The sequence below is a fragment of the Dermatophagoides pteronyssinus genome, unplaced genomic scaffold (assembly GCF_027571235.1).
Source record: "Dermatophagoides pteronyssinus isolate colony J.1.1.1.1 unplaced genomic scaffold, Derpt_VIB-CSIC_2022.12 sq0037, whole genome shotgun sequence".
In the NCBI taxonomy this organism is placed as follows: Eukaryota; Metazoa; Arthropoda; class Arachnida; order Sarcoptiformes; family Pyroglyphidae; genus Dermatophagoides; species Dermatophagoides pteronyssinus.
In genome coordinates, this window is record NW_027461561.1 from 1 (window position 1) to 12628 (window position 12628).

Sequence of the window (12628 nt, forward strand, 5' to 3'; positions counted from 1 at the left end):
CTAACCTAACCTAACCTAACCTAACCTAACCTAACCTAACCTAACCTAACCTAACCTAACCTAACCTAACCTAACCTAACCTAACCTAACCTAACCTAACCTAACCTAACCTAACCTAACCTAACCTAACCTAACCTAACCTAACCTAACCTAACCTAACCTAACCTAACCTAACCTAACCTAACCTAACCTAACCTAACCTAACCTAACCTAACCTAACCTAACCTAACCTAACCTAACCTAACCTAACCTAACCTAACCTAACCTAACCTAACCTAACCTAACCTAACCTAACCTAACCTAACCTAACCTAACCTAACCTAACCTAACCTAACCTAACCTAACCTAACCTAACCTAACCTAACCTAACCTAACCTAACCTAACCTAACCTAACCTAACCTAACCTAACCTAACCTAACCTAACCTAACCTAACCTAACCTAACCTAACCTAACCTAACCTAACCTAACCTAACCTAACCTAACCTAACCTAACCTAACCTAACCTAACCTAACCTAACCTAACCTAACCTAACCTAACCTAACCTAACCTAACCTAACCTAACCTAACCTAACCTAACCTAACCTAACCTAACCTAACCTAACCTAACCTAACCTAACCTAACCTAACCTAACCTAACCTAACCTAACCTAACCTAACCTAACCTAACCTAACCTAACCTAACCTAACCTAACCTAACCTAACCTAACCTAACCTAACCTAACCTAACCTAACCTAACCTAACCTAACCTAACCTAACCTAACCTAACCTAACCTAACCTAACCTAACCTAACCTAACCTAACCTAACCTAACCTAACCTAACCTAACCTAACCTAACCTAACCTAACCTAACCTAACCTAACCTAACCTAACCTAACCTAACCTAACCTAACCTAACCTAACCTAACCTAACCTAACCTAACCTAACCTAACCTAACCTAACCTAACCTAACCTAACCTAACCTAACCTAACCTAACCTAACCTAACCTAACCTAACCTAACCTAACCTAACCTAACCTAACCTAACCTAACCTAACCTAACCTAACCTAACCTAACCTAACCTAACCTAACCTAACCTAACCTAACCTAACCTAACCTAACCTAACCTAACCTAACCTAACCTAACCTAACCTAACCTAACCTAACCTAACCTAACCTAACCTAACCTAACCTAACCTAACCTAACCTAACCTAACCTAACCTAACCTAACCTAACCTAACCTAACCTAACCTAACCTAACCTAACCTAACCTAACCTAACCTAACCTAACCTAACCTAACCTAACCTAACCTAACCTAACCTAACCTAACCTAACCTAACCTAACCTAACCTAACCTAACCTAACCTAACCTAACCTAACCTAACCTAACCTAACCTAACCTAACCTAACCTAACCTAACCTAACCTAACCTAACCTAACCTAACCTAACCTAACCTAACCTAACCTAACCTAACCTAACCTAACCTAACCTAACCTAACCTAACCTAACCTAACCTAACCTAACCTAACCTAACCTAACCTAACCTAACCTAACCTAACCTAACCTAACCTAACCTAACCTAACCTAACCTAACCTAACCTAACCTAACCTAACCTAACCTAACCTAACCTAACCTAACCTAACCTAACCTAACCTAACCTAACCTAACCTAACCTAACCTAACCTAACCTAACCTAACCTAACCTAACCTAACCTAACCTAACCTAACCTAACCTAACCTAACCTAACCTAACCTAACCTAACCTAACCTAACCTAACCTAACCTAACCTAACCTAACCTAACCTAACCTAACCTAACCTAACCTAACCTAACCTAACCTAACCTAACCTAACCTAACCTAACCTAACCTAACCTAACCTAACCTAACCTAACCTAACCTAACCTAACCTAACCTAACCTAACCTAACCTAACCTAACCTAACCTAACCTAACCTAACCTAACCTAACCTAACCTAACCTAACCTAACCTAACCTAACCTAACCTAACCTAACCTAACCTAACCTAACCTAACCTAACCTAACCTAACCTAACCTAACCTAACCTAACCTAACCTAACCTAACCTAACCTAACCTAACCTAACCTAACCTAACCTAACCTAACCTAACCTAACCTAACCTAACCTAACCTAACCTAACCTAACCTAACCTAACCTAACCTAACCTAACCTAACCTAACCTAACCTAACCTAACCTAACCTAACCTAACCTAACCTAACCTAACCTAACCTAACCTAACCTAACCTAACCTAACCTAACCTAACCTAACCTAACCTAACCTAACCTAACCTAACCTAACCTAACCTAACCTAACCTAACCTAACCTAACCTAACCTAACCTAACCTAACCTAACCTAACCTAACCTAACCTAACCTAACCTAACCTAACCTAACCTAACCTAACCTAACCTAACCTAACCTAACCTAACCTAACCTAACCTAACCTAACCTAACCTAACCTAACCTAACCTAACCTAACCTAACCTAACCTAACCTAACCTAACCTAACCTAACCTAACCTAACCTAACCTAACCTAACCTAACCTAACCTAACCTAACCTAACCTAACCTAACCTAACCTAACCTAACCTAACCTAACCTAACCTAACCTAACCTAACCTAACCTAACCTAACCTAACCTAACCTAACCTAACCTAACCTAACCTAACCTAACCTAACCTAACCTAACCTAACCTAACCTAACCTAACCTAACCTAACCTAACCTAACCTAACCTAACCTAACCTAACCTAACCTAACCTAACCTAACCTAACCTAACCTAACCTAACCTAACCTAACCTAACCTAACCTAACCTAACCTAACCTAACCTAACCTAACCTAACCTAACCTAACCTAACCTAACCTAACCTAACCTAACCTAACCTAACCTAACCTAACCTAACCTAACCTAACCTAACCTAACCTAACCTAACCTAACCTAACCTAACCTAACCTAACCTAACCTAACCTAACCTAACCTAACCTAACCTAACCTAACCTAACCTAACCTAACCTAACCTAACCTAACCTAACCTAACCTAACCTAACCTAACCTAACCTAACCTAACCTAACCTAACCTAACCTAACCTAACCTAACCTAACCTAACCTAACCTAACCTAACCTAACCTAACCTAACCTAACCTAACCTAACCTAACCTAACCTAACCTAACCTAACCTAACCTAACCTAACCTAACCTAACCTAACCTAACCTAACCTAACCTAACCTAACCTAACCTAACCTAACCTAACCTAACCTAACCTAACCTAACCTAACCTAACCTAACCTAACCTAACCTAACCTAACCTAACCTAACCTAACCTAACCTAACCTAACTCCCTAACCTAACCTAACTCCCTAACCTAACCTAACTCCCTAACCTAACCTAACTCCCTAACCTAACCTAACTCCCTAACCTAACCTAACTCCCTAACCTAACCTAACTCCCTAACCTAACCTAACTCCCTAACCTAACCTAACCTCCCTAACCTAACCTAACCTCCCTAACCTAACCTAACTCCCTAACCTAACCTAACTCCCTAACCTAACCTAACTCCCTAACCTAACCTAACTCCCTAACCTAACCTAACTCCCCTAACCCCCCTGAGCGAAAGCAGCTCACGAACCTTCCCTCCCCTAATAAGATGCGGAGATTTCGTATGCATAGTTATGAAAAGTCACGAAAAGAGAAATAAAAATTAACAATTACTTATCTGCGTCTGCTTTGCTCAGTTGAAGGTTCGTGATTCCAGTTGAAGAATTGTTTTATTCTGTCCGCTTGTGCACCATTGCTTTCCATATTGGCATTCTTTTGTCGTTTCCTTTGATATTCTTTTGCTGATTTGTTCATTGTTGATAGTGATATATATCAATTCCATAGCAAACACCCGGCAGTGGTCATGTAGGCAATATTCTTACCCCAAACGCATTCGAATTCATCGGAGAAATCGAGGCGCGAGCACTGCCGGGCTTATATGTTATCCACTTTGTTTACTACGTTATGATATTTCATAGTCAGCAAAACAATCAGCACACAATATCACTTGGAATACGACAAAGAACCATTTGTTCGATCCAAAGCCAAAAAATATTCGGATAATTCCACGTTGATTGTTGATAGCCACAAACAAAAAACGAGTGATGAAATGTAAACAATATGCGCAGTGTGCATTTTTTTGGGGAATGATTTTAAGCACTTTTCGAAAATTATGTTCGAAAAAAATGAGTCGATGATGAAACGCGCGTGCTGAACACAAAAAGGAAAATTTAGGAAAAAAACATTTTTTTGGAAAACTCATTTCGAATTTCCAATTATCAACATTAATTCGGGTCACAATTGATCAGTGGAATTTGTAACAAAACAATTTCATCATCTTTATTTTTTTGGGAATGATTTTTCATTTTTTGGAAAATTTCACTCAAAACAAAACGAAACTGAATCGATGATGAAATGATTAACATCTAAAGGAAAACTCACAAATAGGTTTTTGGGAAAACTTAACAAAAAAATTCTAATTAATAAACATTCATCTATTTGTATGACAATTAATTCGCAACAGAATAATCACACAAAAATGAATTCTGAATTCGATGTTTAACATAAAACAAGTTTCATTTCATCATCACTCTGACAACGTGCTCACAGCGCAAAGTCAAGTTGACAATTGACAACTTTCCTTTTCAACATGCTCTTTTCAACGCTGAGCTTTTTGACGTTGTTCATAAACGACGTTCAGAAATCCTGCAAGGTTTCATCATCCGAAGAATTTTGTTGAAAACTTTTAGTGTAACATTTATAATTATCAAATATCTTGTCAGGAAAAATAAAGCCCATTATTCTGTGATGAATCCATTCTAAAGACACTTGCAATGATAACTTTCATCAATACAGATTCTTTGTAAGCTTGTTGTTCATCCAACATTCACGTATCGTTGCGCATCACACCACTCTGAAAAAAAACTAGTCCCCAATTCAGATGAATGCTTTTTGTTTTGTACTTTTACCGTTTTCGAATGGAATGCATTTTCCATTTCTCTTGCATTTTTATTTCATTCCTTCCATGACTGTTGATGAGTGTTGACTTGCTTTTTCTCAACTCTTGTTAGTGACTCATTTTCAAACATTACAAATTGCATCATCAAAGGTATTTTAATCATAGTGATTGCTATTTGCCTCGTTGATTTTACCATTATTATCTTGGATTCGTCACAGATGTCTTCATCCGGTATGCCATTTGATGAGAGTAGTCCTGATTCTCCTGTGCTTCCTCCTAAAAAGAAAGCCAGGAAAAGCTCTCTAACCATAAATTTGGAAGAATCACCGATGAATTGGCCAGTCGATTCGATCTTGCAATTCGTCACCGAAACTGAGGCTAAGATAATGCCTCTAGATATCGAACCTGACCATAAATTGAAACTCCACGAATATTTTGAGATCGGAAAACGATGTTTGGATACTGTAAAAAGTTTGCAAAATGAAATTAAATATTATTGTGAAAATGGTTTGATCAATGATGATAATATTCAATTTTTTATTGATGGTAATCTTAATCAATGCTTGTCTTTCAATAACAACGAAACCTTAATTTCCAAAATGGAAGATATAATTGGCAAATTGTTGAAATCACACAGCGAAAATATCATAGCGGAATTGAAAAATCATTGTGTTGCACCACCACCATTGTCATTGTCAAATGAACATGCCATCAATATGATAAATCCATTCATCATGTTGAAGGGCTTAAATAAAGATATCAATTTAGATTCTCTTCCATTATTAATATTTCAACATAATCCACTAATTCGAAAATGTTTAACCAATACCTATCATGAAATTACCAGCACCAATGAGGAAACAAGCAACAAAGCTATCAAAGTGATTTTCCAACGTGCCAATCGTCGAAATCATTTGATAAATGTTGGTCTTAAAGTCGATCCGTTGATTCGTAATGTTATTATGAATGATCAAAATGGCAAAACCTTTATGAATGGTGGTCAAATTCATACGGTCGACATTCCACTCAATGTTAGTCAATGTTGTAATTGACAACGATTCAAGCATTTGGCACTGGGTTGTCCAGAAAAGCATCCAACTTGTTGTCATTGAGAACAAGATCAACAAGATCTAATTGATGATCATTTTTTGAATATTTTTTTTTGATTTTTATAATTGATTTTTCTTTCAAACTCTTTGTATTGGTCACTTTTAATACGACATTTTTCATAATATGGATAACTTTAAATAATAAAATGATAATTAGTTATTAGAATGCTTCTTTATTTTAATTATTTACTAAAAGCAAAATTACAAATCAAATGAATTGTTCATGCTGTGCTCGATCCACCATGACGACTGCTTGGTATGATTGTTAAACGTTTCAATTGATTAGGTTTACTGGGGCTAGTTCCGATCTTTTCGCTATTGGCTTTAAGATCAAGGCCAGTGCGAGCCGTTACGTGCGCTGATCCACCCGATAATCCACCCGATAAGGTTGATGGTCGATTTGGATGACTGCTTACCCTCGAAATAGATTGGATGGTTTGTTGTGTCATACTTTTACTTCTTGTAGTGGCCATATTTGTTGATACTTTTGCCATATTTGTTGACACTTTTGCCATATTCAATACGTCACTCAGTCCTGAACGTGTGGTTTTTCCATGTATCAATGACACCATTGCTGGACGACGATGACGACGACGAGTGACCAATATACACCATAATATTATCATCAATATCAACAATAACAGTATGATTGCCCCCATTATCAGATAAAAATCTTGAATAGGAAACAAAATTCATTCATCTCAACAACAAACTAATTTATCACATGACTTACATGATTTGGAAAGAGCACTTGGTGGAATAATACCGGCACAATTAAAAAAGGAATCATAACTACGTTTTTCCACCGGATATTCTTTACCTTGATTATGATAAACATCTTCACTAAATATATAGATATTTGAACGACCAAATAGATAAAATTTATCATCGGTAACAAATCCCTTTACTATTGGCCAATTGACTGGATTGCCTCGATGACATCTGATTATGACATTTCCTTGTTCATCTTTAACTAATCTTTGGGCAGTAATATTGCCACTATCTCTCGAATCTGAACATAAAATCGAATCAGTTCTATATTTCTGTATTATTCCACTAGTTGTACGAACACGATCACCATCAATACAATGCCAACGATTCATTAAAAGACCATCATGAAACCGTAATGAATAATATTGACATGGTCGATTTGTTGATAGCAATACTATTGGATTATCATCACTACTAAATAATTGCCATCCCTCTCTCACTTCTGATCTGTCAATATCATAATTAACACCCCTTAAACCAGTTGTATCGCGTGGTGTTAAACAAATCCAATCACTATCCGGATCATTCATAATCCATGCAATGGATATCACATCTTTAATACGTTCAAATTGTGGATCTTGATAAAGATGAGAATATTTTTCCGACATTTTCATTGGTTGTGTTTTGAGATATAATTTATTTATGGCCAAATCCAATGATTCAAGCGGTGTATCATAGACATAGAAATCACTTGTTATCAATAATAATCGCTTTTTCGTTTTTCCCACCGCCAATATATTCAGATGGGCACCATCATTTTGGCGCAATCTTTCGCAGATTTCCTTTGGACAAACAAAAAAGATAAAATACATTCAAGCAAAACTAAATTGCATGCTTACATCTTTTGTTGTTGAATTGGTTGCCACTACAGTTGACGATTCAATCACAATCGCCAGAATAATTAAATAGCCAAGTGATGATAGCATTTTCCAACCACACGATTATGCAAAATAAAACAAATTGTTTTCTTCAGCAGAATTGCACCTTTTCAATGTTTTCGCTTTGTTTTGTTGTTCATTATTATTTGATTTGATTTTGAGTTATAATTCCATTTCAAACAATTCAATTATCCATTCATCATACAACAATAGAATCAACTTTTTGATTTGATTCGCATATGGCAATTATCAAAATCGGTTGCGTGCGGATGGCATTGCATTTGAAATAATTTGATAACTCAGACTTGCAACAGATTGAATTTGGTTTAGATAAAAGTTTTTTTTAATCAATCAGAGAAATACAAAACTAACTATAAAACTAGTTTAGTCCACCAAACACCCAAACATGCTCCACAGCCTGCACCACTAGCCACCACAGTTCGTTTTATATCACCTGGTTCCATAATAAAGCAGGCTGCAATCGAACCAAAAATACTACCAGCAGCCGCTACGCCCACAATAACTTTTTCAGCAGATTTGGCTTTCGCTTCCGCATCTTCTTTTGGTTCGATTACTTGCACCACTCTGGGGTAGCCCCAAATATTACTTTCAACAATATCAACCGATAACACAGATATAGCGATCATCATCATCATCCAAATAAACCATGGCCGCCACATCATCGTTATTTGTTAGTTTCTTGTTGCAAATTACTTTGTTTCGAATCGAAAAAACAAATTCCTGATACCGGAAAAATCACAACCAAAGAATAATACAATCACTAACTGTTGATCACCACTTAAATAAAACGAGAAAGTTGTTGTTGATTTGATTATTTCTTAATTCGATTTGTTGATGAAGCAAAAATCAATTTACCTTTCCATCTGCCATCTATTAGCCAAAAAAGTCGATATTGATGGCCTTTCGAGGTAACGGCTGCCATCTGGAGTCCGATGGCAATGTCATCATGATTATATTCCAATTTTGAAATGATTGCAAAACGATAAAAGCATTAATGTTAAACCAACCTGACAACCATCGATTGTCACTCTCATTCGAATGGCACACACAACCTCAACACGATCAAAACAAAAGGTATCCATGGCATTTTATCGATTGGAGGCTAACCTTGAAAAATTTAAAAAATTTAAAATGGAAATATCATAATAGCTTCAGTCATTCTCCGTTTGTCGGCCTAACGGAAAACCAAATTGATGAATTCAATGATGGAACCCGAACAACATGATAATGATGTGGATGCCATGTCGATGGCAAGCAATGCACCGGTGGTGACCAGTGGAAATCGGCAGATAAACATCCAGATCGCAAGTAGCCAACCACAACAGTCAGCCCATTCAAAACATACCACCAATTTGTTTTCCCACTCATCAAATCCAAATTCCAATCGCAAAACCATAACGGTAATGTGGCATAACCTCATCTATACGGTTGAACGTAAGCAATTGAATCTGTCGCAATGTTTCCACGCTGGTCGTTGTTCGCCGATGACCAGTCAAAAACGAACCATATTGAAAGGTATAACAGGTCGGTTTCAAACTGGCCATCTGACCGCCGTCATGGGACCATCCGGATCTGGAAAATCAACAATGTTGGAATGTATCGTCGGATTCAGGAAAAGATTTTCTAGTCGCTTGAAGAATCATGACCGTCAAATGCCAATCGACGAAGAACAACAATTGACAACGGTGGTAACCACAGTTAGTGATGGTCAAATCGACAATGGCAACAGTGGATCGAAAAACACATTGATTTTGCCTCATAAATCGGACAACTATCACCATCAATTGGCTGTCAATATTATTCAACGACTAGGCCTGGATGTTTGTGCCGATACACGGGCCGCTAATTGTTCGGGCGGTCAGAAAAAACGCATTTCGATCGGTGTGGAAATGATATCCAAGTAAATTCAATTCCATTGCTACCATTGCAATTTTCACCCATTTTCTCCATTTCTACCCATATCCAAACAACAGACCAAACATATTGATTTTGGACGAACCTACCAGTGGCCTAGATAGTTCTGCTTGTTTCCAGACGGTATCGGTCATGCAACGTTTGACTAGAGATGCTTATTGTCCCACCGGTGTGGTGTGTACGATTCATCAACCATCGGCTCGAGTTTTCAATCTATTCGACCATATCTACATCATTTCCTACAATGGCTACTGCATTTATGAGGGATCACCCCAGCATATGCTCGAGTATTTATCCAATGTTGATCTTGTTTGTCCACAATTTCATAATCCGGCCGATTTTATCGCTGAAGTTGCATCGGGTGAACATGGCCAGGAACAAGTACAACGATTGATCGAAGTAAAAGAGCGTATTGATCTTCAAATGCCGGATTTAATTGTGGCAGATCGCAGTCTATCACAATATTCATCCCAAATCAATTACCCGACTTTTCTGCATATTTGGATTCTGTTGCAACGGACTTCCAAACAAATTATCCGCGATCCCATGTTGAATTGGTTACGACTTTTATCGCATGTTACTACCGCTATCTTTATCGGAGTACTATACGGCGCTGAAGTTGGTGAACCAGCACTATGTCCACCCACAGTATCCCCACTGAATGATTTGGAACAATTTACCCAACATCGAACAAAGTATCAATCTGATTTGGTTACCACTACTGAAAACTTGTCATTCATATTCTTCACTCTCATGTTCACATTGTTCGGTGCAATGATGCCCATCATTATGACATTTCCTGCTAATTTGAATGTTTTGAAAAAGGAAAAAACTAACGGCTGGTATAGTTTGGCTGCCTATTATACGGCGCTCTCCGTTGCCGAGATACCGTTCCAGGTAAGTGTCAAAGCAAACTTTCACATTGCAATAATCATCCAATTAATCATTGTAGATATGTTTCCCAACATCATTCGCAGTGATTGGCTATTTGATGACTGGTCAGATAATGAGTGTCAAACGTTTTGGTCTATTCATCTTGATCAATATTCTGATGGCATTCACCGCTCAGAGTCAGGGATTGCTGATTGGTGGTCTGTTCATGTCGGATGCTAGTGCAGCCGTATTCCTTGGGCCAATCACCACCGTACCGATAATGTTGTTTGGTGGTTTTTTCGTTCGCATATCAACTATCCCGAGTTATTTGAAAATTTTCGGCTATACTTCCTATTTGCGATATGCATTCGAATTGATGATAATGACCATTTATGGATTGGATCGTTGTCAATTAACCCCACAACAACTAGCCGCCTTGAATGAAACTGCTGAAAAACCTGAATGGATGGGAATGGCGTCGATGATTCTGGGTGAGGGCGGTGAAAAATTTCTGGATGGCTTCACACGAAGTTTAGGTGGCACATTTGATCCCAGTTTAGGCAAAAAGTATGCATCATCATTGTTGGACCAATTCGATGTCGATGAAAATTATTTCTACAGTCATTTCGCTATACTCCTTCTGTTTATTGCCGTATTACGTTTGCTGACCTATTTTGTGGTCTCGATCAAAATCAACAAAAGCGATTGAACCAGATCAATTTAGTAGACTTGTTCCATTTCTTTATAGAGCATCCTATCTTATTTGATTTTAATAATGTTTTTGTTTGTTTTGAATAAAATTTATGATAAGGTAAGGTTCATGGTTTTTTCTTGACTCGTTTTTCCAATTCTTCCACCGGGATCGAATCGAATGGACCACAAATGAATTTGCCTTTGCTGTGGGAAAGTAAAGTAAACGAGTCAACAATCATAGTGACTGGAAATGAAGAAAGCCTACCTGTTTGGATCCATTGAAACCCAAAAGTCGTAAACAGTCGCCTTGAATCGATCTGAATTGAGAGCATTTTCATTGTTAGTTCGATCATCATCGGTAAGCATGTAGTCGAAATGTTCCTGTGCTTTTGATGTATCCATCTTCAAATTGGCGATGTATTTTTTGTAATCTTTCACGCAAAACAGACCATCTTCTGTATGTGGGCATTGCAAGAATTATTGATCATCCAAATACAGTCTACGCACACTTACTGTTTGCATCACAACAAAGAAAAAAAAGTTGCAAATATATTTTCAGAAATTCCGGCAGCTCCGCAAACGATTTAGTATTGCGGCCTAGTTGTTTGAAAAAATCCAGCCATTCATGAAATTCCACATATTTGTCCTGGATGAGGTGCGGTTGAATGGAAAATAACCATAGAATCAATCAATCAATCAACTAACCTTGTTCGAATCGGCATACGATGTCAGTTCATTCCACCATTTTTCGAATATGGATTTCCATCTTTCCACAACCTCCTTTTCCGGCTGTCGTCCTCGACGTTGGATTTTGGCAAATTTTTCGGCTAACAGACGGAAATCTTCCCAGGAAAGTATTCCATCTTGATTTTCATCTTTCATATTAAGAATTTGAAAAATGAGATCCCAAACCAGAACCCACTTACCCCAGAAATTGAGAAATGTAAACAAATGTTTATGACGAAGAAATTTCTCATCGTCGGACATTGTCTGCTTGTTGGCTGAACGAAACACTTGAGAATTCGGTTTGTTTGTTTTGTTTACTTGCTTGTCACATTCGCCACATCCAACTCACATCCAACTCAAATCAAACACAATTTCAATCTTGAAACTCGAAACAATCACAATGAATGGAATGTGCGGTGAATGTCGAGTGGCGGACGTTTTTTCTGTCATTCGTTGTTCGTTTGTGGTTGAAATTCGTCCAATTCTATTGGCAACATTCTGATGGAATCGATGCCAATAAAAACAAATGTCTATTTATAAATTCTTTCCCATTCCATCATCCAGCTCACTAGATGGCCCCACCTAGTCCGTATTTCCAAGCCAGCTGATGGAATGCAATTACCGAATCGGGAAAGAAAAA

General features: G+C 37.8%; 4 protein-coding genes across 6 annotated transcripts; 2 read left to right on the forward strand and 2 right to left on the reverse strand.

The window, feature by feature from the left end:
- The first annotated feature begins 4703 nt into the window (after nt 1–4703).
- LOC113794816 (uncharacterized) lies at nt 4704–6278 on the forward strand. Of its 2 annotated transcripts, none has more exons than XM_075823820.1 (2): nt 4704–4907; nt 5222–6278. In XM_075823820.1, the coding sequence occupies exon 2, from the start codon at nt 5222–5224 to the stop codon at nt 6053–6055; it is 834 nt and encodes a 277-aa protein (XP_075679935.1). In that variant the 5' UTR covers nt 4704–4907; the 3' UTR covers nt 6056–6278. The 2 variants fall into 2 exon arrangements, with proteins under 2 accessions (XP_075679935.1, XP_027200758.1); XM_027344957.2 differs by having other exon boundaries at nt 4708–5153.
- On the reverse strand, nt 6266–7868 carry LOC113794814 (uncharacterized). Its single transcript, XM_027344955.2, has 3 exons — nt 7723–7868; nt 6846–7665; nt 6266–6785 (listed from the first exon to the last, which is right to left on the reverse strand). Exons 1-3 carry the CDS (start codon nt 7807–7809, stop codon nt 6334–6336), a joined length of 1359 nt encoding a protein of 452 aa, XP_027200756.2. The 5' UTR covers nt 7810–7868; the 3' UTR covers nt 6266–6333.
- Nucleotides 7869–8975: 1107 nt separating this feature from the next.
- LOC113794813 (ATP-binding cassette sub-family G member 1-like) lies at nt 8976–11670 on the forward strand. The gene is made up of 3 exons (XM_027344954.2): nt 8976–9682; nt 9756–10593; nt 10649–11670. The coding sequence occupies exons 1-3, from the start codon at nt 8976–8978 to the stop codon at nt 11276–11278; spliced, it is 2175 nt and encodes a 724-aa protein (XP_027200755.2). The 3' UTR covers nt 11279–11670.
- On the reverse strand, nt 11307–12409 carry LOC113794819 (sarcoplasmic calcium-binding proteins I, III, and IV-like). Of its 2 annotated transcripts, none has more exons than XM_075823821.1 (5): nt 12189–12409; nt 11968–12125; nt 11776–11908; nt 11528–11717; nt 11307–11466 (listed from the first exon to the last, which is right to left on the reverse strand). In XM_075823821.1, the coding sequence occupies exons 1-5, from the start codon at nt 12247–12249 to the stop codon at nt 11388–11390; spliced, it is 621 nt and encodes a 206-aa protein (XP_075679936.1). In that variant the 5' UTR covers nt 12250–12409; the 3' UTR covers nt 11307–11387. The 2 variants fall into 2 exon arrangements, with proteins under 2 accessions (XP_075679936.1, XP_027200760.1); XM_027344959.2 differs by having other exon boundaries at nt 11968–12137; nt 12189–12407.
- Nucleotides 12410–12628: the final 219 nt, after the last annotated feature.